At 42.3% G+C, this 27991-nt stretch overlaps 1 protein-coding gene across 2 annotated transcripts; it reads left to right on the top strand.

Annotated features, from left to right (window-relative positions):
• The first annotated feature begins 417 nt into the window (after positions 1–417).
• Positions 418–26790, top strand: LOC143150351 (putative aminopeptidase W07G4.4). 2 transcript variants are annotated; one of them, XM_076318545.1, is made up of 7 exons: positions 418–604; positions 2748–3029; positions 9331–9439; positions 17227–17374; positions 22514–22866; positions 23461–23739; positions 24485–25023. In XM_076318545.1, the coding sequence occupies exons 2-7, from the start codon at positions 2752–2754 to the stop codon at positions 24890–24892; spliced, it is 1575 nt and encodes a 524-aa protein (XP_076174660.1). In that variant the 5' UTR covers positions 418–604; positions 2748–2751; the 3' UTR covers positions 24893–25023. The 2 variants fall into 2 exon arrangements, with proteins under 2 accessions (XP_076174660.1, XP_076174661.1); XM_076318546.1 differs by lacking the exon at positions 418–604 and adding an exon at positions 25484–26790 and having other exon boundaries at positions 2176–3029; positions 24485–24724.
• The last annotated feature ends 1201 nt before the right edge of the window (positions 26791–27991 follow it).

Here is a 27991-nt window from a genome sequence, read left to right as displayed (position 1 = left end):
TATGATCCTATAATGCATGTGTACTGTTATATAGACGCCTGAGAATATGGCCCCTGAACGAATAGAACCCGCCACAACCCAAACGCAATCTTCTCACTTGCGTATTATACATACCAAACCGCATATTATTATAGCCAACGTCTCAATCGCTTCTCCTGATACGGACAAACAGTTTTAGCATACACAGGCGTTATTCGATACCTTAAATTGTGATATCACTCATGCTGGACAAAATATTTCGAGATTAAGGAAATCGTATAGTGTCTCCCGTCAGAACAGGGTTATAGTTACATCCAGTTTCATAAGACCAAGACATGATTGAAGTTTTCGTGTTTTCTTACTTGACGAAGACTCCCCGGATGGGAAATCTTACTCGCGATTGACGGTGAAGACAAAAATGTTTTAAATGCAGCGAACGGAGGCGCGATTTAATGTCTTTGCCCTCGGGACCGATCCACCTGGCAAACTTGCACCACGCAAAAGGACGTCGCGACCCCCTTGGGTGAGAGGATGTTCACGGGCCGCGAAAATGTCCCAGGAAAACTTTCTTTCAACGTCGCCGTGGATGTCTCCTACCTCGTCACGTGGGATTCGTTCCGCGAAGGTAGATGGGAATTCTTTTGAGAAGCTAAGCATTCCCGCGAAATTTCCTCGGAGTAGTTCACACGGAAACAGAATCGTCAATTTCTGCTGGCGAAAGTTTCAGAGAATTGATCGTACTGTAGTCCTCTTGCGTTCGTCGAAAAACGATCGATCAAAGCTAACAATTAAACGTTTCGGACACGGTAGTTCCCGCTTTCGTGTAAGAAAAACTTGGTTTCGCTTGAAAACGGGGTAGGTAGCGATGTCGAGCAGTGGTCAAGCGTTCCTAGTACTGTTTTACAAGGAAAGTGAGTGTATTAGAAGGTGAGATAGCATAGTAGTGAATGAATTTCGTATTATCCGGTTGACAACAAATGCAGAACAACGCTTTTTATATTATTCATTGTGTCTTTTTGGGAATATTATCAATCGCTCTTTACTGTTTGTAAATTGTCCCCGTTTTTTTTAAATATTGTAATATGGTCATTCTTATTATTATTATTGGTCAATTGGCGTGGTTTTCTCGATAAAAATGTGCCCAAACACGACCCTGTTCAAACGCTCACGTATTTACAAAATTCAGAAACGACTGAGTTTTTTGTGTAATTCAAAGTAATTCGAATTAGGCCATGTTTGGACTCGTTTTCATTAGGGAAACTTCATCAATTCGTGGGTAGTACGATCTTGAAGATACCATGAAAAATATAAATAATTTAATTTGCATTATTCGATTCCAACAATTCCGTTGCTCGAATCCGAGGTTGTAAAAATGATCTTCTAGAAGACAGAAATCACTGCAGAGTTACACGATCGAAATTTTCTTATATTGTTAATATTATTATTATTATTATTGTTATTATTATTATTAATATTATTATTATTATTCAAAAGTGACGTTGTGTGTAGACTATACCACAACGTCTGGTGATATAGGTAATTAAACCCATTCCGTTCGTTGATGCAAATGGGCTAAAGAGTATCAGGTTTTTCGAGGGAGAACGTGGTATGGAGGATTCGAAAAGTTGGAGGATATGTACCAAAAGTGACGATCGCCCAGAGTTCCCAAGTGACGCAAGAAGTGCACGACTGGAAACGTGTTTCGTGGTAAATCTTTGGGCGATCCTTTCAGCCGAACACTCACTTAGCGAACTGAACCACGAGCTACCACCATCCCCCCTTCCTCGCCCCTTAGATCGCTCGAGAAATACGTGGGATTTATGTTCCGCGAAATTCGTGTCGAATCGTCGAAGTTGGGTGAAAGATATCGTTTTAACGTCGATGTCGATCGTTCTGCCGACTTTCTACCTCCGTTTTTGTTCCCTGGTCGTGTCAATGTTCTGTCGAAAAACGAGAAGTTGCGAAATGCTCTTTGCACGGTAACTCAGCTGCCCTTCTACTTTGACGACGAGTCGATACTCCTCTACGATCTCCACTTTAATTCTAATTTATACCTTTCAACCGAATCAAACTTCTCGAAACCTTTTTGCCTGGTTCAATCAACCGGGCCATCGACCTGCTAGGTATCTACCTTCTATGTAATTCAAACGCTGCAAAATCTGAAATAAAAATGGTCTAAAGAGAACGGAAATAAAATCAGGTGCAAAGGTACGTGGAGTAAATCTCAGTTCTTTGGATTAACTGTACGGGTCGAAATGTTTACTTAAGAAGGGTGTACTGCTCCGCTCGATCGACCTAGTCAAGGGAATCACAGTCTCAAAGATAGCTAGTACAGTTATAGGGCTCGAATCTTTTAAACAGTTGCGAAGGTGTAGAGAGTGGATCGCAGTTCTACAAAATTAGTTATGAAATTTAAAGCTTCGACCTAAAACTCTGTAGTACGATTCCACTGATTTGCCCATGTTACACGACACCTCGTTCCAAGCCTAATATTGCATGTATCTGTAGTCTAACTGGGCTGAGACACCAGAGATCGTGACGTTATACTCTGCTAAATGAAATTCAAACCACACGGTAAATCCTATCGCGCGAAGGGTTAATCTCCTTACATCTTGCAGGAGAACTACGTACCATGACTCCTGTGCCTCCAATTATCTGGTTCAACGAAGTCATCCGGAAGAAGAGCGGAAGTCTATAGCGATTCCACGCATGGACGAATAGTTGTTTCAGCGGACAATCGGATTAACGTGTATCGTGTACCGTTTCAGATGGATGCCATGTCAGCTGAAAATCGAGCTGAACATCTGCAGCTGCGACTACGATGGTATAATCCTGGTGTCCGGCTGTGCTCCCGGCTTCGACGAGCCAGAACCCTTCAAAACCGTGCTGTACGCCGCTGCACAGATCGATTCCGCTCTGGGCGTGATCGGCGCGGTTTTGCCCATCAATCTACCAGCGAAAAGACTCATTTACAGTCCAACTGGTCCGCTTAACATGGATTACCATGACGTACGGAGCTTCTCCGAAGCGGCCACCAAGGGCATCCAAAGGTACTTTTCAATTGACGTGTTCCATTGAGAATTCCAATCTAGTATCGACGCCTATGGGCGTTGAGTTTTCTTGCGATCATTTTATTGTGGAGAAAGGATTCCGTGCAAGCACCATTTTTATTGCAGTACTGAGAGAATTAAAAAGAATATTGTGGTTATAGTTGCGACGCAGAATTGCACATTGTATGGTATCGACGCCTATGAGTGTCAAATCTTCTTGCGATCATTTTTTTTGGACAAAGGATTCTGTGCAAGCACCATTTTTATTGCAGTACTGAGACAATTAAAAAGATTATTGTGGTTATAGTTGCGACGCAGAATTGCACATTGTATGGTATCGACGCCTATGAGTGTCAAATCTTCTTGCGATCATTTTTTTTGGACAAAGGATTCTATGCAAGCACCATTTTTATTGCAGTACTGAGACAATTAAAAAGATTATTGTGGTTATAGTTGCGACGCAGAATTGCACATTGTATGATATCGACGCCTATGAGTGTCAAATCTTCTTGCGATCATTTTTTTTGGACAAAGGATTCTATGCAAGCACCATTTTTATTGCAGTACTGAACAAATTAAAAAGTATATTATAATTGCAACGCAGAATTGCACATTGTATGGTATCGACGCCTATGAGTGTCAAATCTTTTTGCGATCATTTTTTTTGGACAAAGGATTCTGTTCAAACACCATTTTTATTGCAGTACTGAGAGAATTAAAAAGATTATTGTGGTTATAATTGCGACGCAGAATTGCACGTTGTATAGTATCGACGCCTATGAGTGTCAAATTTTCTTGCGATCATTTTTTTTGGACAAAGAATTCTGTTCAAGGACCATTTTTATTGCAGTACTGAGAAAATTAAAAAGTATATTATAATTGCGACGCAGAATTGCACGTTGTATAGTATCGACGCCTATGGTTGTTGAATTTTCTTGCGATAATTTTATGTGAACAAAGGATTCTGTATAAGGGCCATCTGTATCGCAATAACAAGAGAAGTAAGAAGTATATTGTGCAGATTAAGTTATAGTCGCGATGCAGAATTGTACATTTATGGTTGTCGACGCCTATGCGTGTTGAATTTTCTTGCGATAATTTCTTTCGGACAAAGAACACTGTGACCATTTTTATTGCAATAATGAGAAAGGTAAGGAGTATATTGTGCAAATTGAGGTTATAGTCGCGAGGAAAAGGTGATAAGTTATAGTAAACGTTTGTTTAGTTTTCTTACGATCATTTCTGTTGAATACGTTTAATGGTGCATCTTCTTGCATCGATAAGAGGATCAAGAGATTCGGTTATACGCGCGAGACACGTCCCGTTGTAATACATTAATAAATAGTTTCGCAAATTCAACAACTCTACTCTAAAATTTCAAATTTCTACAAGGAAAATTTACATCCATTTGTTCCATTTCTTTATTATTCTTATTTTTCATAGATATATAGCTACAGAGTCTGTTCCTAATACAAACGGGCAAAGAATACATTCTACTTGTTACAAATATATACGACACTATTGAAATTACAATCTAATTAGCAACATGTTCTCAATTTTAAAACCACTCTATATATTGATCATACACCACCCTTAAATTTAACTGGAAATGCACATTTGTGTCCCTTCGTCCTGTAATTAATGATAAAACATACCAACGACTCAATAATAAAACTTTCACTTCGTTCGTAATTCAAACTCTTTCGTTCTCGGTGTAAATAACATATTAAATATACCGAGTGGTCAGGAAATAGTCACGAAACGTTCAAAGAATTCACCAGCCACGGCCTCTTGTTTATTCATGCAATCAACGAAAAGGTCCGATCAATCCCCGCCTCAGGAACTTTAAACAAATCCGCGACAGATTAGCCGAAGCTAATTCGCGCGCAATTGCTTATTAATTGCGCAGCTTAATTGGCGGAGAGGAGGGGATCAGCGTGTTGGATTATTAGACGAAACTGGGGATTACTTGTTCGCCGAATAACGAAGGAGATTTCACCCGATAACGCGGTTAGCTTCGCCTCGAATGTTTGCTCTCCGTAAAAGGGCGTCATCGTGCCCCCTCCCCCGCATGGAAGGGCGTATTGGGGGTTCGTAATCACATTCAGCAACAAACCGACGTCTAACGAGTCGCGAGAGAGAGCGATATTTCGAGGAAATCACGCCTTGATTCGTCCAAACTGCGCATCCCCACTCTTCGTCGGTCTGTTGCGGGAAGAGTGGGGAGAAGGTAGCATTAACCGCACTATTTAATCCGAGCATCGTGTTATCGTTCAGTTTCGACCTGTTCTCTGCGCGAACAACTCGGTGGTTACCTTTTCCCCCCCTCCCGTTTGCGACGCCTATGATCGATGTCCGCCGAAGAGGAGATAAATCGAGGCGTTGAATATTTATAAGAACATACACGGAATAGTTAACCCCGAATCGTGGAAGGGTTGACCGTGCTCAGGGCCGCCTGAATGATTCATAGGAGCTATCGGTTTTTAACCGGAGATCGAGCGTGTCTATTTATAATCGCACGCCCGCGGGAGGGGCAAGGTTGATCCGGGGAGAGCCCGGTAATAAATTCGGAATGGAGTCGCGCGAAAACCAACGGATGAATATTTATCCGTGATTAGGCCACGCGGTTTGCCGCACGAACTGTTTAACCCGAGACACGGAATAATTATGGAATCTTTTGATCCGTGCACGTGGAAACACTGAACCAAAATTCTTCTCATCGACTGGTACTCGTTTTTTTTTATTTAACACACCGTAAGGAATATTAAATAAATTATAAAATATACTTCGCCATCTGAATCTAAATACTCATGTTCTGGAGGTGATAACAACCCTCGATGTTGGTCTAGACGATCAACGAATTGCAATTTTATTTTTTCAGTCGTAAATTTTTAGATTAGTATTATTCCAGCTGTTTATCAAAGAGATTAGTATTTCCGAGCACGTGGAAACACTGAGCCAAAATTCTTTTCATCGACTGGTGCTTATTTTTCTTATTTAACACACCGTAAGGAATGTCAAATAAATTATAAAATATACTTCGCCATCTGAATCTAAATACTCATGTTCTGGAGGTGATAACAACCCTCGATGTTGGTCTAGACGATCAACGAATTGCAATTTTATTTTTTCAGTCGTAAATTTTTAGATTAGTATTATTCCAGCTGTTTATCAAAGAGATTAGTATTTCCGAGCACGTGGAAACACTGAGCCAAAATTCTTTTCATCGACTGGTGCTTATTTTTCTTATTTAACACACCGTAAGGAATGTCAAATAAATTATAAAATATACTTCGCCATCTGAATCTAAATACTCATGTTCTGGAGGTGATAACAACCCTCGATGTTGGTCTAGACGATCAACGAATTGCAATTTTATTTTTTCAGTCGTAAATTTTTGGATTAGTATTATTCCAGCTGTTTATCAAAGAGATTAGTATTTCCGAGCACGTGGAAACACTGAGCCAAAATTCTTTTCATCGACTGGTGCTTATTTTCCTTATTTAACACACCGTAAGGAATGTCAAATAAATTATAAAATATACTTCGCCACCTGACTCGAAATATTCGTGTCCAGGGGTGGTAACTACCCCCGAAATTGATCGAGACGATCGACTGATACCCATTCTTTAATTTAACACATGGTAAAAAAAATTAAAATAAATTATAAAGTATATTTCGTCACGTGAATCTAAATATTCACGTTTAGGAGGTGATAACTACCCACGAAGTTGGTCGAGACGATCGAATGGTACTCATTCTTTAATTTAACACACCGTAAGTGTGTTAAAATAAAATGTAGTATATACTTCACCATCTTAATCTACAGATTCGTATCCAGGGGATGATAACTATCCTCGAAGTTGATCAAAACCATCGACTGGATCTCATTGTTTACTTAATACACCGTAAAGAAAATTGAAATAAAATATAAAATATCCTGACTCTACATATTCGTGTCCAGGGGGTGCAAACTTCCCTAGAAGTTGATGGAGACGATTGACAAACTGTAATTTCTTCAGCCGTGAATTTTTGGATTAGTATTGCAGTAATGCGTGAGAATGAAAGGAATTGCGCGCGATCCGGAGAAAATCCGAAGTATTTGAATTAGACTAGCGAGTGAAGTGTTTTCGAGGCGTGAAAGAAGAGCAATCGAGATGGCGCCAGAGTGGGAAATTTTGAGCGAGCGTGACCAGATGCATGGAATGAGAGAGATTAACGATTGGAATGAAAGGGAATGAATGCGTATGAGACTATAAGGTGTGAAAGAAGAGTGTTTAAGGGTAGTCATTGTTGGAAAATTGTCGAAGCGTGTTGCGTCGCGTAAAATAAAAACAGCGTAGTCAGTGTAGTTATTATTTCTGTGCTTTGTCAATGTTTCGCTCCTACCGCTAACTCATTCGAACCACGCGTATCCTAGAACTTTATTCACCTTAATTTTCTAACCACCGGTATTAGATCATTCCTACAGTATTATTCCAGCTCTTTATCCACTGAAAGGTACACTATTTTTAAGTCTAATTTCATAGCTGGTCCTCGTACGCGCGAAGGGTGAAGAATTCCGCGCGACTCGCGTGTCCGATTCACGGGAAATTCGGTTGAAAAATGAAATTCCGCGAGCGGGTGTGGGGAGTGGATGGGGAGAGGCGTTCTGCTGTCGTGATCTTGCACGGGATTCCACGCGTATGTCGACGACACTCGCTGCTACGTTGACAGCCGCAATACCGCCCGCGAAATGAAGAGGAAAGAATAAGTTTCCGCTGTTCCGCGATGCCGCGTCACTTCTTTCTCGATATTGGTTGCGTCTTCTGATTCCGCGACTCGACTCTGAGCGATGGGGAGGAGTGACATCTGGTATTGTTGGTCGTCTAACCGTCGAATAAAGTATCCTGGAGAAGACAGTGTCTTTAGGGAGAAGACTGGCTTGTAAGTTTCCGTCGAGGATTGGATATTGTTTTATTTATAGCGCGTGTTTTTATAGGAAATGGACGTTCAGCGTTACAACCATTTGTGGAACGCCTCGGGACGATGGTTAATATTACTCTAGGTCTTTCGATCGTACGAAACATGTGGGTCGAACAGGTTGAGTGTTCGTCGAATAACAAGAGAAATAGAAACAACGACAATGATAAAAACAAGTACGAGTACAGCAATGTTTAGAATGAAAATGACGAATAGAGAAACAAGAATGAGAATACAATGAGAATTTTTTAGGGATTTCGGGGTTGGTTGGGTGAATAGAGTCAGGATTCAAAAGGGAATTTGGATATTTGTAATTTGAGTTAATGTGTTGGTAAGAAAAACAATAACTACGTAAATACGTAAACGTCGTAAAAAGTGACATAAAACGTGTGTTCGACGAGGGCTGTTTCCCAAAACGCACTTGGATCTAAAATCTGAACAAAAAGGCTTCTTAAGGCTAAAGTAAATCAAAGCTTACTTCATACTCGTATATTTATTAAAAATTACAGCATAAAAAATGTCAAGTACATTGCGAACGACGATAAGATCGCTGCTACACTGACAACTACGAGGACAACCATCGCGACGATAAAAACAATAATATATCACTTTAATTCAAGTTTGAACGTCATGATATCCCGTAGCTCACGGTTAGAAGCTCGTGCTTTCATTTTGCGATATCTTCTTGAGGAACAGGATCCCCGAGGCTCTGTTTGCCCAGGTTCTCGCAATTAAAATTGTTGAGGTCATGCAAGGACTGCAACCTACCACGGACCTTTGACGACGTTAATTGCAATACCAGCGAAATGTCGGAAACATTTCGCAAAATGATACCGGGGTTACACACACACACCACGTAACGGTAGTATCACACTTCGATGACGCAAAACAGTTCATCATTCTCGTTCACTGTTCGCGCGAAGTGAATTCCAAATGTTTCGTTTTTTTTTTTTGTTTTTTTTTTCCGTACAACGTAATTGATGGTTCGGTAATCCGGAATGCTAATACCAGCCTCGTTCCCTCGACAAAGATTGATTTCGTTTCCCGAATTGATGGATATCGAGATCGATCGTAATTTTCGCATAATTGACATTGACATCGCCATTGATGTACCGGGGTTTCATTTTTGCGTACGAAGGATGCCCTTGGCAGGTAAATTATACACATAACGGATGACACCGGTGTTTCGATGTCATAATCAGCCCATCGGGACCCCGTTACTCGATTATCCCCTCTCGATCTCCCGTTATACCTTGAAATTCAATTTCGTTGAATTTTTGTCAGCGAGAGACACCTACGAGTAAACGTCAGCCAACTAACCAAGAACTCCTATCGACAGGGCACTGAAAGCTGGCGTCAGGTGTCCGTTGCTCGCGCTTCTGCCGGACATCCGCTTCGAGAACGTCGAACTCGTCACGCTGCTCGGAGCACTGGAGGGTCTCTACGTGGTGAGTGTCCAACTTAGATTTTCAACACGCGGTAGCCCCAATTATATTCAAAACGAAACAGTTATCGGATATACATGGATTCCTGGGACATTGCTAGTCAGAGTTTCAACCGAGTTCTCTATTATCCCTAAACATCGTAAAGTCTCTGAAGCACGAACGACAACGCAACCGGACGATGGGAACGAAGAGTGTCTCCTATTGTCCACCGGTCCTCGGTTAGAGTTAAAAGTAAAGGGTTAGCTGAGCGGAGATTCCGCAGATCGAACACTCCGGGCTCCGTGGGTATATGGAACGGATGTAGATTAGCGAACGTCAACGTCGCTGATAAACGCGCGGCGTTCAATTGTAGGCAACACAGCTGGTTAAAGCGTTTCCCAGATAGTCGGTCGAATTGCGGTCGCTGACGCAACATTTAAACCAATCAAACGGTGACAACGCGGGTCCAGAGAGCGCCACTAGGCTGCGCCAGGCTAGGCTACATTTGGGGAATGGAGAGGCGGTTGGTGTCCCGGAAAGGAATTTCAGTCTCAATGTGCCTGGACTCGGGCCTGGCAGGTGTGATCGGCTGGCCAGAGTGGTTCCCGCCTAATCGACCTAAATCCTGAGAGCACCGTGTCTTCGGTCGAATCGCCAGCGGTGTCTTAATCTATAACTAATGACGTCAACGTGCTCCCGAATCACCTCGTACCATCCATTACGTAAAATAGTAATACACATTGCAAACTTTTTGGTCAAGCTGGTCAGTTCAATAAACGATCCTAACGAACGAGTGGCGAACACTTTGGTAGTCACTTTGTTACCATTGAATCGTTAGGTCTGGGTTAGGTCTGGGTTTGGTTTCATTAACCAATGAATAGCTACCAAATGGTCGGTGTTAATCGTCAAGTGGTAACCAATTCAGCGAGAAACCTCGATCCTCCTTTTGTTTTCATCTACGGGGTAAGACACGTAAGAGTCACGGAAAGCCAATCGTACACTCGTGGTAAGATACCCGTGATAAATTGATTATTCCTTAAACAAATTTCGAAAGCTGCGAAAATGGTAATTTAATCCCCACCTCTATAATTTGACGTGGACTGGGTCATATTTCAATGTCACAAAAATCCTTGGGAGAGGCTGCAAGAGGTGATCGATTCAACTTGGGTAGGAGCTCTTGAAAGCTGATCGAGTAGCTTTTGATAAGAGGTTGTTCCGTGGCAAATTGATTATTTCTTAAACAAATTCGGAACTTGCAAAATGGTGACTCCGGTCCCCTTAATTTTACGCGGGCTGTGTCATATTTCAATTTCGCAAAAATCTTCGAGAGAGATTGCAAGAAGTGATCGATTCAGCGATGGTAACTGTGCTACCCTTCATCAGTATCGATTACGGGGCCCTCGGAGTTACTTTCAAAGGGATGATGTAGAAATTTATCTACTTCATTTATACGACACTTTCGTCACAAAGGATCCTGGTGAGTTCGAGGGAAAATAGCTTGTAACGCTTGTAACAATTTTTCTTAATTTAATGTATCGCAAGAAAAGAATATCGCGCAAATTTCGAGGCGAATGACTGTAAAGTTTCATTGCATCCTGTTGGAGTGTGAAAAGTGACACAAAATGATGCTTTTAAAAATTGAATTTTAAAAAAATTGGGCAAAACGTTCATTTATTTTTTTTTTATTTCACATTTCCAGTATTTTAGCTGACCTGGACTAGGTGTTACCATTCCTCCTTGACAAATTCCTTCTCGAAACTCCTCAGTCTTCTGGTCGTAAGGTTTTCACGGTGGAAGTAGGTCATCGGGACGAACGAAATCCCGCGCGCGCACAGCGCGGTTCGACGACATTTTGAGTAAACAGCGGCGCGTGACAGGTATCAGCGGCGGAACGCGCGGTCAACAGAGCTATTAAACAACACCTGTCAGCTGCATAGCCGCCACGACCTGCGGCTGATGGATAAGTGTGTCTTACGAGCGGAGACCTGGCCGACTCCGACTGCCCATTGTTCATCGATGTCTTCGCAGCTGCGCTCTGACACGGTCCATTTCAAGTTGATGCCCGCCAGATCCTAATAATCGAGATTGCAATTGAGAATCAATGGTGACATTCTCAGGAAAGATATATACGACATTGGTCAAACGTAGAATCGTAATATCTTGTTCTAGAAATTAGCAAGGAGACCTAGAATGGCACAGATGAGGTCATTAAATGGGACGAGGATGCAGAATAGGTATTTATAAAGTATTGGTGTCGATCTAGTAAAAGTACGAATCAGTGTATATATTGATCTAATAGGAGTCCAAGTTAGCGTAGATGTCGATCTAACAAAAGAACAAGTTAGCGTAGATATTGGTCCAATAAGAGTCCAAATTGGTGTAGTTGTTCATTTACTAGGAGTCCAAGTTAATGTAGATATTCAAGAGTCCGAGTTGGTGTAGTTGTCGATCTAATAAGAGTCCAAGTTGGGGTGTTCTGATACTTTTAGAGGAGCAAAAATTTGTTTTCGTGGAGTTTATCATGCATATCGAACGTACTTCTGAATCTAGAATTGTAAAATTGACGATGGGGTTGGACAGGTGCGACGGTTCATTCTGTAACCTGTAAGAAGTTCGAGAAACCTGATAAAGAGATGGAGGTAGTTAAAGTTTGATGTTGTAAGTTACAACTTGTAACAGCATCTTAGCTGCACCTTGCCTCTTACGCTTTTCAGTCATATTTCATCTTTATATGCATTTGTGCATATACTTCCACACATTCGTAGCAAAATGATTTAATAATAATAATAATATCGATATTTCTAAAAAACTCTTAATTTGCATCGTCTACTTATGACTCAATGGCGATACAATTCTTGTACATGGAGTGGATTTTTAAGAAACATTTTTTATACACAAGTACGTAGATTCCAGTTGTTGGTTTCGTATGTTAGCGAACTTCTTCCTTGATAGTTCTGAGAGAAATCCTCTTACCAGGAGACAACACCACTTACTACCACCACCAAGTCCCTATTATCATTTAGGAATACAACGTCGAATCGCTTGCCATACTCTAAACATACTTTCCTCGGATAAAAATGCAATTAGTCCCACAACACTCGATACCTGAAACACCCAACATGGTCATCAGATTGTTCAGTCTCGCTCTTCCTCCCTCAAGACCAAATACAACCTAGAATCCAGTTATAAATTCATCCATGGCAGGCCATCGATAATATAATAGCTTATAATCCGATTCAGCGAAATGGGATCAATCACAGACAATTAAATCCACGAGAAACAACCAGTGCACCGAAAAAATAGAAAGCGTAATTACTCTAAACATACTTTCCTCGGATATAAATGCAATTAGTCCCACGACACTCGATACCTGAAACACCCAACATGGTCATCAGATTGTTCAGTCTCGCTCTTCCTCCCTCAAGACCAAATACAACCTAGAATCCAGTTATAAATTCATCCATGGCAGGCCATCGATAATATAATAGCTTATAATCCCATTCAGCGAAGTGGGATCAATCACAGACGATTAAATCCACGAGAAACAACCAGTGCACCGAAAAAATAGAAAGCGGGTACATAAACAACTCCAGTAATCCCAACTACCCTCGCACACTTCGATGACCCCGGAGAGAATAGAGGTTTCGGTCAGAATGGAGTGCTTTAAATTCAGACTTCCGTCTGAATTGGAGAACAACGAGAACTTCCGTCTCGTCTTCGCGCTTCCAAAGCCACCAACATTGCCGACAAATAGCGTCACAGATATAGATCTCCACACCCCTAAAATTTCTACCTCCGTCGTACCTAATAAAGGGATTAAAATGCCTCTATCGCGGAAAGCATCGAGCTCCCTTCACGGGAAGATCAGCGATTTCTCAATAAACTTCCCCCACCCTCCCTCCCGCGCTTCCGGTGAACGTACATCCTATGCATCCCTCCTCCCACCCCGAACCGGGTCCGAAGAACATTCCACGGGACTTTCATCCCTTATCTTCGACACGAAGCTCGTCTCCGCGTGCTTCGGGGCTGTAACTTTAAGCTGTGCCCCCGCTTCCTTCGATGCACGAGAAGGATCACGGGAGGAAGGCGCGCGTGCATTTTCCACGATGAACAGCATCGTAAGAGAGAGGAGGGGGCAGTGGGGGGGTTGCAGGGCGTACCGTCTTGCCAAGAGTAGCGGGATGCCGCGCGTTCCTAAATCCTGACGGCCGGCGGGGCGACCTAATTAGCGAAATACTCGAAGCCCCCCTCCCCCGAAACCCCCGGGCCCCCCGTACCCCCACTAGCTGAGACTGAGACGTTGACGTCGGTGCTCGTTCCTTCTTTCCTCGGGCCGCGTTTCGCTCCGTCGCTCTGCGCCCCTCCCCTCCACTCCTCCCTCGGTCCACGCCCCGCGGCTCTGACGGGCCTCGCGAATGCGGGCCATCGTTTTCCAAATACCGGAAGACGCCCTCGGAATTCCGACGCCGCGTAATCGGAACGCCGTTGCGAGCGTCGCCTCTTCGTTCCCCATCGTACGTCCCGACCGAGCTTCCGTTCTCTCTGTCGCTTTCTTCCATCACTTTTCTACCCCCGCCCCCCCCCCCCTACAACCCACTACTTTCGGTGCAGGGGACACCGATCGTGTCCCCCTTTCTATCTCGTGCTGCTTTCACGATGGATTTCCCCCTCTTTAAGGGAAGTTTGGAAAAAGTAGCGACGGAAACCGAAGACAAACGTTGTTGAGACATCATTTCAGGGAGGCTCGGAGGTGTCTTCCATTGTTTTGCCTTGGGAAATGTTGGTTCGGTAGTTCTCTAGTGACTCTGATTTTTTTTATTTTATTATTCCGAAAGAGAACGCGGAATTAAGTACGGAAAGGAATTTGGAGAAAAATAATGCAATTTCACAATAAATATGAAACATACTTTTAAATAGAAAAGACAGTAATGGAGCAGTTCCAAGCACGACGAGGGAAAGATAACCGTGTGACAATCTGAGAGACAGTACTGTACCAGAAACTAAATCTTGATTGTGGTTCTGGAATTTTCGTATAATTTTTAGCGCGAGGTCTTGCCTCGCGATGCTGTCGCAATTTCTGTTTCTCGAGTTGTCACAGATCAATCTCTAAACTTGTGACAACGTCCGATAAATATACAGTACTCTATTCGAGACTTTTGAAAGGTACTAGGCAAGTTCCTCGAAACTATCGGAACTCTTGAGTTTTTTAGACACCTTCGCAGGGTGAAAAAGAGAATTGAGTGTCCATCATTCATGAAACTGATTCCTGGGAATATCACTGTCTATTGCCCTTCTTTTTATTTCTTCCGAACCTTCTGAATGGATGTTGCGCGGAATATTGTTTCGCTTCTCGTTTTGCTACTCCACTACCTGGTCGCGTTATTATCGAGGGAGACGCGCATTCACCGACGTTTCGTTCAATGTTCGTCGAGACAGAGCCAGCCTGGATGTCTGGGGCTAGGCTCTTGGTTACGTCGGCAATAATCGGCGGAGATATTGGTTTCCCGAGGACCACGATGTTGTGGGTACTTCCAGTTGCGCTCGCGGAAAGCTGCGTTATTACTGCGATTAACGAGCCTTATTCGTTCAACGAGTGTTCAGTGAAATTACAAGGAAATTTTGGTTTCAGTATTTTCCGGTTTATTCGCTCCAACAGATATACAAACGATTTCAAAACATCTAAACTTAACGTCTCGTTGATCATTAATTAAAATACCGTGTACTCTTCGGCAGCGGTTATCGATGCTATACAAGGTGCTAACGAAAGACCTTCCCCTCGGGATCAAATCTTCGTGTTAATACAAATCGAAAAGTCCTTTTCCATTTTGCAATCCGAGGTTTCGTTGTCGAGATACGAGCGAATACACCTTTTACTACCCGCGCGCGCGCGCGTGTTAATATGCGCGTGCGCGTCCGCGCGATCAGCTGACCGACAAAAATGGCGCACGCCGAGAGACCCGACGGAGTAAACTTTCACTTCGCGTATCTCAGTAACGGAGCGTTGGATTTAAAAACGGCAAAGGACTTTTCGATTCCTTTTTCTACAAAGAATTAATCCTGAAAAGAATTCTACTTAATACCCTGTTTATCTGTAACGTTAGCTGTAAAAAATAATTATTCCGAGTATCTTGGAATTTTTATAGAATTCCGTGTGTAGTCGTTCGTCTCCCCGCTAAACTGGAACATTAAAGACTTTTTATTAGCGCAGGCATTGAACTGTCGCAAAATGTTCCTCCTCGCGATTCCAGGCTTTCACGTTATATCGTCGCTCTGTATACGGCGCTGAACTATTCACCTACTTCGAAATAATAGCTATCGAGGCACCGGGTATCTATACTGCGCCTGCGATACGAGCGACGAATACATTAACGCGGAACTATGCCCGGCGTTCGGATAACGAAGATGTGCTGAAATCGAGAAACGCGGGGCGTCTTCGATGCTCGAAGCTGCGTTCCACCGGACGAAAAAATAAACGCCGAAAGGGGAGGGGGAGAAGGAAGAATGAACAGGAAGCGAAATGTAACGCTGACGCGACACTGAAATCCCCTACATTTATTGGGGATATATTCCCTGATTACAGGGCAAATAAAAAGTAACGCGTGGACAAACGACGAGCCAGCTGAATTATTAAGGGAATTAATTCGGACGAAGACATTCGAATGAAACATACATCAGCTGGTGATCCCGTAAGCGGATTATCCGCTTTAATATTTTCTGTACGCTGGAACAAAGTCGCTAAGAAGCTACGTCGAGAACTCGACTTGGTCTGAAACGTGGGCGATACGTGGGAAAAGCAGCGAAAACTTGGTCTCCCAGGTTCGTGAAATATTCCAGCGGAACCGATGTCTTCCTTGATGTCCTTCGTAGTTTTCTCTTGTTCCCGCGGGGTTAGGTTTGAACGTACGTTCACATTTACCCGGTGACAGATGCCTTTCGTGGAATCGATTTTTCTGGTTTAGTTAACAGCGGTACGTGGACAACGTTTCTTTCCATATAATAGAGAAAATAAAATGGCAGATACCTGATAGCGTTATCAGGTTGTTTCGTAAAACGTGGCTATTATCTTCAGGATTAATTCGCTGTACAAAGACGATCGATCAATGGTCGCGTAAGTGTTTACGACGCGCAATGAATGTGGATTTGAAGATGTAGTTATATTTTATGGAACAACCTGTACTTTGCCCAAATGAACTCAAGACTTTGAAAGTAATATCTAAAAGTCTCGTTATACGAAAACGTTTGTCTCACACTCAGATTTATTCAAGTATTGAATACCTCTCTGAAACGAAGTTCACATTTCACGAACTAACCTGTAGTTCCCTGAAAGAACTCCGGTACTCGATTACTGATATTACACTTTCTCTTCTCGCTACTTATTCGTTACTTTCACTCATTTCCTCGACCCTTCAATCATTCTCCTTCATCTCTGAAGATGCGAGATAAAAGTATCTCAAACAGGTTCGTGCAACCACATGTCTAAGTATCGAATACTTCCTCGAAACGAAGATTACATTTTCCAAATCAACCTATAGTTCCCCGAAAAGACCCTCTGCACTCTCATACCGATATTTTCTGTTACTTTCACTCGTCTTCACGACTTTACATCCCCTAGTGCCCAGTGTCCAGCCACTGAAGGTACGATGTATAGGTGGTTTGATAAATTTGATTAACGTCTAAATAAATGAAATTAATTCAACGCTCACATCTTATGAATCGAGCTGTAGTTCGAGCCGAAAGACCTCCAGCAGACGATTACCAATATTCCCCGTTACTTTCGCTCGGCCTTGAATCTCCCTCCTTCGTGTGTACAGCCACTGGAGGTGCGAGAGATATGCCCGGACCGTTGCTACAAGGCGTGCCAGCTGGCCATCTGGAGCCCGATCTGCAGCAAGAAGCTTCAGGGAATCGTGAAGCTGGCCTCGGCGCTCGAGAGCGGGAGATACGTCGCCAGGGATATCGGTAAGTCCTTCCACTGGCCCGACGGCCGAGATTCCTGTTGCTTTATCGAGCGGAATCGGCGAAGAATAGACCGTGGAACTTCCGTTTCGCGGACACCGCCGGCGTCGGATGGAACTAGGACACGTGGAAACGAGAAAACTCGCCACGACTCGCGGCTGGTCGAGCGTAAAGCTCGACACCTCGCCACGTCTGGCTTTCGATGAAATGGTCCTTGCGACCGTGGTGGTCCTTAACACGGCCACTCGAAAGTTTGATTCGGAAGGAGGGGGGAGGGGGCGATGTTACCCACGACCTTTTCGACGCAACTTCCCTCCGAGCGTTGTCCCGGAAAGTGGTTTGTTTCGCAACTCGCGGGTCAGTCGACGTTGGCCCGACGGTGGCTGTTTTACAGCGTCTATATTTGTCTCGATTCGGATACGAACTTCCCGAGAAGCAGCACGTAAGTGGCAAAGAAACAATCCCCGCTACGTGGAAACTTTGCTGTTACTCGAAACCGGGATATTTATTACGAAAACTGACCCGGAGAACTCGCGTGTCGACCCCATTGAGTTGGAAGTTTTTTTTTTCTTTTTTTTTTTTTTTTTCTTCTTTCGCACGATTCGAAGGTAAAAATAAATCGTACAAGTATTATCGGGAACGCGGTATTTTCATTTTGATATTTTCCAGGTATTTTTATATTCCACGAAATAAAATATTCGAGTAGCGATATTTTTCCGAATTTGAAATGTTGGTCGAGGGTTGGATAATTATAGAAATTTCAAGGATGGGACTGGTAACGAATCGAGGTGTTTTTGAATTAAGGCTTTTTATCTCAATCGCATTGGCGATTGGTGTTTCATAAGGTAAATTTGAAAATAATTCCACGTTTCGAGTTATAAAATAATGAGATACTTTTGGAAGTATTTAAAGGGAAATTATTGGTCTGTTTATTTGCGATATTGCACGCTTGAAATAAACAATTAAAATTGCTCGTCGATTATTTTTCTCATATTTCATATTATTTGTATCCCCGTTTGTTTTCGAGAAAATCAAATAAATATGTTATTCATAATTTTGATGCCAGTTTTCATCCCTAAAATATAAATTTCAACTCACAAGGAAACATACGTGTTCAATGTTTTTCAATAAATATTGTCCAGCTGTTTAGAAAATTTAGAAGTTGTCACTCTTTGCAACCAATAATATTATAAAACGATCGATAAGTACAATTCTAGGATTTCGAATATAAGAAAAGCACAATAAATATAAACATATATATATATAGTTACTCAAAAATATCCACCCACTTTATAAGTGTAACATATTTTACTTATTTAATTAATGTTATATTTAGAATCTTTTCTTTTTTTATTATGCAACATTTATTCTACTCGTATTATATAATTTTTAACGTTCACAAGATATTCTTATCTCTACCTTCATCTTCAATTTTTTTTCTTTTTCTTTTCTCCTCTCTTATTATATAATTCTTAAAGTTAGATCAGATATTTTTATTTCTACCTTCATTTATTAAGTTTCCATTTTCCTTTTTCCCATTCTTGTTATATAATTCACAAGGTTAGATTAGGTATTTTTATTTCTATCCTCATCCCTTAATTTTCCCTTTTCCTTCCCTCCCCTCAATACTGTATTCCTATTTAGACAATCTTGACGCAATACTTATTATTTTTATACAGTAGACTCTCGTATAACGCGAATTCCTATAACGAGACAAAGATATATATTTTCACATAACGCGATTCTCCGTACAACGCACCGAATAACAAAACACAGGAATTACCTAATTTAAAAATTAAATCTGTTTCACTCGAGCATTGGATTGTTCCCTTCATTTATACACAAATTTGTACAATTACAATTCTTTTAAATTTCAAACGAAATAAAAGACTTTTTCACATACATTGACAATACACTTCCTTAATCAATTTTCCATATATGCTATTTATTTTTAAAATAACGTTCTCTTTGGTAAAATAAAATTCGTCGTAACAATAGTCAATTTCAAATATATTACATTACATTGCACGCGTTACACGAGAAAAATTCCTATAACTCGAATTCCTACAATACTGCACGCGTTAACCGCGTTACACGAGAGTCTGCTATATTTCGTAAAATACGCATTTCGCTGTGTCAACACTCGCAACGAACAAATGTATATAATTCACTCGGCAGGGTAATCGAGCCGCGGTAATTATTCCATTTTTTTCGTCATCGAGCCAGGCAGCTTCCGCATTCGTCGTACATGCGCCAACTGTCAGAATCCGCTGGCAAAATAGCCAGATAATTGGTACATTGTAACTGTTCCGTTTCCTGAAAAGGACGTTTAAACAGATTTTTCCCGCGTGTCTTTTGTTCCAGTCCGGCCACCGTGGAATTTCGTGTCTCGCATAATTTCGCGACAGACGATTCTCCACGAAGTTGTCGTCCGAATTCTTTTCCTCGGAGGCGGACAGTTTGACATTTCCGCGCGTTCTGCGAGCAATATGGGGAATGTAAATTTCAGCTCGACTACGGGTAGCACGTTCTCCTCAAGAATCTCGGGCGTTTAATTAAGCGGGGAAAAAGTTGCGTACAGTATGCATTTCCTTGTTTCCACGACCAATGCGCTTTCCGCACCGTTTATGAAATACGCGGCCGTAATATTCCGCGCGGAACGCGCGAGACAATTAACGATCGTTCGCTGTGTTCGTTAACGGAAATTTCGAATATTCCGTTACTGCAGTTATTCGTTTCAATGTACAGCTAATGAAGGTACTGTATTTTCGATTCATTTTCTGATCAAAATAGTCGTAGAATCGAATACACTTTATTCGCGAAACTGAGAATTTTTTTTCAGTAACATTTACGGTTGGTGTACTACGTACAGACGAGTAGAAATGTTCTTTCGATCGGTGAAAAATTTTCTTTGTTAAATCGACGCAATTGTACTGATCGCGAGCGCGAAGATTACATTTGTACAGTACGCGCGTGAGAAGATTGCACGCAGAGCACTCGTCGGCCGCGTATACTGTGTATACGGGTAGTTTTTGTGTCCCAGGGACAGTAATTTCGTTCCTGACGCTCGAGAATATGATAAAAAATATATTTCACGCGTAAATAGGTTAATTCCAGAGGGAAAGTAATATTAATTCAAGATTCAAGAGTTTCGGTGCAAATTAAACTACGAACCTCGTTTAAAAGTGTGAATGGGGGAAGTGGGGATCTTAAGAGAGTGGTATTGTACATCTTTCCGGACCTTTTGTTCATCTAAAACGGCGTTAAAAATAATTAAAGCGTGAAATGTTACGACACTGATCCTTTCTACCGGGACGCACGAGAGAGGCGGAAAATTAAAGGGGAAACGTCCGTTTGTGGTCAGACACGTGTTCCAGCCAGGACAAAAAAGGATTGTGTTTCTCCAGAATTTTTTACACAGGGACGGTCTCCAAGACCAGAACGTGAATCTGCCAGCGACTCTAATTAGTTTTAATATGATACTGAAGGTTCTCTTTATGCAACGGAATTCAAAAATAAAACCACGGTACGGGGAAACGCTGCTCGCAGATGAATCGGTGGTTTCGCGTAAATTCGAATTCTCGCGTCAGATTCTTAACCGAAAGCGTCGTATCGTCGCTATCACTTCGATGTATAAACGTAGATGAGTGATTAAGGAAAATTTCGAAAATTTTTTTCTAGAGAAAAATCAATTTTCTTTCATTTTAATTTCACGCGAGAAGATGTCTAACATTTTTTTTTTTCCATCTTCTCTAAGAACGGACAAACTAAACTAAAGTGTTTTATTCGCTGTACAATTGAAACATATTTTGTTCGTGGAAAGTATTACTTGTACGTATTCGTTTCTGTTAATTCTTATTTTGTTCGGAATGAGAGAATATAGGGTAGAATTGCACGGACATTCAAGGAAGAATGTACCGTGTGGGTCATTGGAGAAGTTTCGAAGCGTGAAGAACGCTGAGCCGCGTTTTATTTTCCAACGTGTCCTGCTCTCAATTGAATGCGCTTCTACAGTTCTTCTTGCTACGTCGCGGCCACCGTTCGATAAAAATTTCCGCCCAGTGGCCGAGAAAATGGCGGAAAAAAAATTATCGATTCTGTATCTGGGCGCAGATGACCGTTGAATTCCGTTGTTTGCTACGACATGAGAGAATACGACGACAATCGACATCGTTAACGATGACTTGAGTTCCCATTTCTTGCAATTAGAATGACTCAGTTTATCGTGGTTCTTAGGATAATGGTATTGGAAACATTCATTGTCCATAATTACGGTTACTCAATCTTTTCTACCTGTTACTATAACAATAAGTCGTCATCGTATTTCCAACAATTATAATTACCGAATCTTTCCCTTATATTTTTCACGAAAACGTTGACACGAACTTTGGTTTCTCAAAATTTCGATAACTGTAGTTTCTTAATTGGATGGGACGAAAATAATTGACATTTTAAACTCGCGTAGTTACAGAAACCAATGTATATTATTCAACGACGATGATACAATACACTTTTTACAATTAGTAATACAATGGCGCTTCTTAAAGTAATATAATAGAATGCGTTTCTTAGAATAATGTAATAGAATGCGTTTCTTAGAATAATATAATGTAATGCCCTTCTTAGAATAATATAATATAATACACTTCTTACAATTTAGAATGCAATAAGGTTCTCACAATTAATAATACAATTAACGTCTTCCAACTAATAATACAATACATTTCTGACAATCAATAATGCAGTACTAAGATAAATAGCAATAATTTCGATTATTATTTCATTATTATCATTCATAATTATTATTCATTATAATCATATTGATATATAATATATATCATTCTAAGTATTAATCGTTTCATTATTATTATCTCATTACATTACCAAACACTTTATTTTCTTTTCCATACTGATAATTCGACGATTTGTTCTTTTGCTCATAACGATCATTCAACCTTCCCGTAATAACAACTCATCTTTGCATCTCCAACGATAACAAACGATTAATCCATCCCCACGTACACTTTCGATAAATCAATTTCCCGTGTTTCCCACGATACTCGTAACTCAACCTTGCATTCCATTTCCCAACGATAACCGAACCCTCCTGTTTCCTATAATTGCCTTGATCTCTATTGGTAGGTGGCGCAGACCCCGAGAGGATGGCGCCACCGAGGGTCGAGGAGTACCTGGCCGAGCTCTTCTGCGGCTCGAACGTGACGATGCAGGTGGTCTCCGATCAGGACACCCTGCTGCAAGAGTACCCTCTGTTCGCGTGCGTGAACCGGGCAGCCTCGATGATACCCCGTCACGCTGGCCGAATTATCTTCCTGACCTACGAACCGCCTAATCCAGCCTGCGTTCTGGAGACGGTGATGCTCGTGGGAAAGGGTGTCACTTACGACACCGGCGGCGTCGACCTCAAAATCGAGGGTGAAATGTTCGGCATGTCGAGGGACAAATGTGGGGCGGCAGCGTGCGCTGGATTCATGCAGGTACTTCAATATCATAAACGTCGTCGATCATCGTCGATGCCGTAATACCGAGTGCGAAGCGTTCCACGACATCGCTATTTCGTCGATAGACCCAGCCAGTATCGGATACGCGTTAACGATCATCGTGATGCATATTTTTAACCGAAATCGAGCCTTTCGTTTCTCGAAAAGATTCCCGATCTTGATCCACGCGAATCTGGTCGATGATCTCTGTGATCGAACACAAGTGTTCAAAGTGTATCGAGTGTTGTAACTGCAAACGTGTTGCAGCTTCATTCGAGCCAAGGGTAACTTGGTTACACTTGCCAAGTGATAGTTACCTAGGAAGCAGTGTGCATTGTCACGCGTCAACTATCCCGTTGAAAGTTAAGCTACCTGGGGCGCACAGTTAACGTCACAGTTGACACCGGTAATTCGGATCACGCGCGAAACAATGTGTCCCCGGGCTACGCCAACAACGGAATCGGATGCAGGCTGGGTGAACTGGAGAAAAGAAACGATCTCAAGACGCCATAGTCGACGGAGTACCTCGGGAGCGCGCGGTTAATCGTCTCCGTGTCCTAGCTGCTAAGAAAGGAACTCCCGTTCTCGCAGGTGGTGAATTTACTGCAACCGCCCACGGTTAAGGCAGTGGCGGCTTTGTGCGTGGTGAGGAACAGTATCGGTGAGAATTCTTACGTCTCGGACGAGGTGATCACAGCGAAATCCGGGGTCAGGGTACGTGTCGGGAATACGGACGCGGAGGGCAGGATGGCGATGGCCGATGCCCTATGTCACATCAAAGAAATGGCCCTGTGCTCGGTTAATCCCCACATCTTCACCGTCTCGACGCTCACCAGTCACGCGGCGATGACCGTGGGACGAGGGTACTCGGTAGGTTCATTCGTCTCTGCTGGTATCACTTGGTTTGCCTGTGAAAACATTTATCTAGGAGCTTATTGATCATTTTCATGATTCGTGGCGATGAACACCGGCTGGGCTTGGTCCTGGTGAGATCGCGTCGAGCTCCGGGGGTAAAAGCGAGCCAAGAGTAAATCTTGCGGGTGTCAGAAACCGGAGTACAGGGATCAGAGTATTTTAAATCGAACCCTCCGGTAGACGTAGCTGCGGGGAGGGGGGATGTAGATAATTCTGTTTGTGGTCTCCGGATCAATGCGATGAAAAGCTTCTAGATTCATGACACGCAATAGCTCTACTCGATGATAGAAGGTGTGAAGAGAACACTTGTCAAGGTTTTTAAAGGCGACTCTATTTTCTCTGTTTTACGTTTCAACTGACAAACCTTCACCGACAGAGATACCTGGATTCAATCCGATTACATCTTAATTACATCTTAATGCACAATTTCCTATATTTGTTAATCGTACGATACGTGGTAGACCGACTTTGACCTGACTCTTAACTGCACTCTTCACTGGACTCGACACGATCCAATTTTTATATTTATCATTAGGACAGACACCGCATACTCCCTATTCCTGTATTCACTAGATCCAAATTGACGAAATACACATCTTAAACCAATTAATTACCGATCCTTAATCGTACTCCTTAATTCTAATCCTCAATTGCGCTCTTCACTGGCCACGTGATTCGATACTCGATTTATCGTTTACAGATCGCCATGGACAACGCGGTCGCGCGGCTAGTCAGCAACGCGGAGAAGCTTCAGGCATCCGGGGAGACGATGGGCGATCCATTCGAGATATCAAGGATACGTAGAGAAGATTTCCGGTTACACGAAGGTCTAACCGAGGGCGACGATGTTTTCCAAGCAACGAACAAGCTGACGACTCGAATAAATAGGGGACATCAAGGCCCATCCGCGTTTTTGATCCTGGCGTCCGGTCTGGACTCTGTACGCAATTATTTAGACATTTTTTTCACGGAGTGTTTGACTCGTTGCTCTTGTGCAAACGACGATAACCGGGTAGCACCGAATTGGAAACACCAGCGAATCGTCACTTGGACGTTGCGGGTAGTGCTGGCGAGATTCCCGCTCCGCCAACAGGTGCTCCAGTTCTGACGCTCGCCAAAAACGACTCCTCCGCGACGCGGAGGAGTCGTGGAACCTTGAATTCGTGTTCGAACGTAGCTTCGTTCCTGGCTTTCGTGACGACGTTTCGACCTGGCCACATCTTCCACGTCAATATCGGAATAAATATCTAACGATCCCAATCACTTTCTTCGTCATAGATATAGATCTCCATTTTTATCCTGACCTATCGGCAGAACCTGGTACAACAATACGGATGCCCTTCGACTCAATTTGTCGTTCCGTGAATTCAATTTCACTATCTCACGCGATGTCCCCGTCCATCGTATTGGACCGTAAGAACCTAGGATAAACGCGATAGCCAAACAGAGTTATATAGCCACCCTGTTAGATTCCACGCGGGTCAACATATTTTTTCCCCCCATGAGAAGACGATGAATTTTTTATAGGCGATCAGCTTAGCACAAGTACCGTGAGAAAACATTAATGGCAGATTAAAAAGCTTTTCCATTACAATGACGTTTAAATGCACTCGTTTCCTCGTGCCTCTCGTTCTCTCCCTCTCTCTCTCTCTCTTTCTCCTTCCTGTCCTGTTTCTCATCCCCCTCGTATCGATTTCAGCACGGAGCCTGTAGCTGTTCCCCCTTAAAATACACGCACATCGACATGTACGGACATCTGCCGAAGCCTCATCATCTACCCTACAGCGGCAACCCAGTCCTGGCATTGTCCTACTGCTACCTAATTCAAGGCAAGTGTCTGACAGTCCGAAACGACCTACCCTTCGAGATGCAGTACGTCTACGAGGTGGACTGCAAGCCTGTGTGTCTGCAACCCTGTCAACCATGCCCACCTTGCCCAGTCCCATGTGAGGTGAAACTCCCCTGTGGTCCTGAACCCTGCAACACCTGTTGTTTACCAAACTGTCATCAACCACCTCCCTATCCAACCTGTGTTATGCCGCCAAACTGTCAACCATGTGGTGGTGAACTCATAACCGGCAACGAACCCATATGCAAGCCCAACGTTCAGAAGAACGTGTGCAACTGAATATATTTTGTAGGGTGGTATACTGACAATAAAGTACCATGAATGACACTTTTCTAGGATTTGGTTGCAATTGTTTCCTAGTCTTTGCTAGAGATCTGCGTACCGAGTAGTGTGATTTTTAAAAGAGGTGAAAAATTTGCCTGTGTAATGCATGGTTAGATATCTTTGTTATTTTCTACTTTTGAACGAACAACTTAAACCCTTGGGTAACTTGAAAGACGGCTGTGAAAGGGGGAATCTGTAACTCTTGCTTACCAACAGTTGCGGAGTTAGTAACCGGTAGTTTTACCGATAGCCAGTGTTTACATCAGATGACAAACGATATATAGAACAAATTCTGACCGATAACTCGTGAGATTATAGAGTTAGAGACAAGGTTTAGAAGTGGGTCAATGCTGTTTCCTATCACACGATTTTGGGACCCAAGAATCCTATTACCACTGTAGTACCATTTTATTCGGCTCAGCTGTCCGATACTATCTCCTGGATATCGTTACAAAAATATTATACACTATTAGATTAATCAATACTACTTTCACGAGAACGAAAAGATTTCCTTGTACACAGCATACTTCGATAAACATGAGGCTACTCCTTGGCTATCATGTTCTCCTGATATCAAAGTTCCAAAATCGACGAAAAATTTTAGCAAAAATTCAGAAACTCAATCGAAAGTCCCACAAAATTTCAATTCGCGGAAATTCCTAGAATTTGACGTCATTTCTAAGAATCTACGGAATAAGAGTACCTTCTCGAGTATCATGTGCTCCTGATACCAAAGTTCCAAAATCGACGAAAAGTTTAAGCAAAATTTCAAAAATTCATTCAAAAATCCCGCAAAATCTCAATTCGCGGAAATTCCTGGAATTTGATGTCATTTCGACGAATCCACAGAATAGAAATACTTCCTCGGCTATTATATGCTCCTGATACCAAATTGTGAAAATACGACAAAAATTCTAGTAAATATTGAAACATTGTGTAAGCAATTTTGGTATCAGATTTTCGAACTTTGGTATCAGGAGAACATAATAGCCGAGGAGGTGGCATCATTCTGCGGATTCTTGGAAACGGTGTCATTTCGAAGAATTTCCGCGTATTGAGATTTTGCGTGATTTTCGAATGAATTCTTGAAATTTGGCTTAAACTTTTCGTCGATTTCAAGACTTTGGTATCAGGAGCGCATGATATGCGAGGAGGTATTCCTATTTCGCGGATTCTTAGAAATTACGTCAGATTCCAGAAATTTCAGCGAATTGAAATTTTGTGGGACTTTCGAATGAATTTCTGAACTTATGCTAACATTTTTTGCAGATTTTGGGTCTTTGGTATCAGGACAACACGATATTCGTGTAGGTATAGTTTTATGTAGTTTTAGGAATGTGGTAGGATCGGGTTAAAAATATTGACGAAAATAATGGATGAAATGGAAACTTTTGTCCTTACACAAAATGAATTTATTGAAATACATCGCATCAGAAATACCATCGCATTCTTTCATTTTATTGGCACACTCAAACATTCATACATATCGTAATAATGTTGTTTCTAATGTAATGTACTTTTTCTATTATCATGGAACTATTCTAAATTCGCAGCCAATTAGCTCGGCACTACCCGCGACGAAGAATTGCTTTCGTCGCGAATAGTACCGATTACCAGGTCTCACCACGTGGAGGTTGCTGCGAGCGGAGACCCAGAGAGAGATAGATGGAATCAAAGTTCCATCGATCTCCCTCGACACGCGATACAAACAAAGATACTAAAGCAAAGAGATGGAAGGAATCAATGTTACTTCGATCTCCTCGTTTAGTTCTGCCAAGCAATTACATTATGGAAAAATTAGGCAAAATTGGAAAGGACGCGACACGAACCGTGCAGTTGGTCCTACTAGGTCCATCCCGTTTCCCCTCCGTGGTTCCGATTCCAGAGAAAACGAACGACGCCTACCACTCCCCTAGAGGAGTGCCCCGTTTCTCCATCTTTACGACGAGAGGGTCTTATTTTGGAGGCTTTCGCAGGGACCAGCAAAAATGCCTGCACCTGTGCTCGCAACATGCCCCCTCTGGAAGCGGACAC

This window comes from Ptiloglossa arizonensis, chromosome 8 (assembly GCF_051014685.1).
Source record: "Ptiloglossa arizonensis isolate GNS036 chromosome 8, iyPtiAriz1_principal, whole genome shotgun sequence".
Lineage (NCBI taxonomy): Eukaryota > Metazoa > Arthropoda > Insecta > Hymenoptera > Colletidae > Ptiloglossa > Ptiloglossa arizonensis.
Note: the sequence above shows the minus strand (reverse complement) of the source record. Positions and strands in the feature narration are given on the sequence as shown.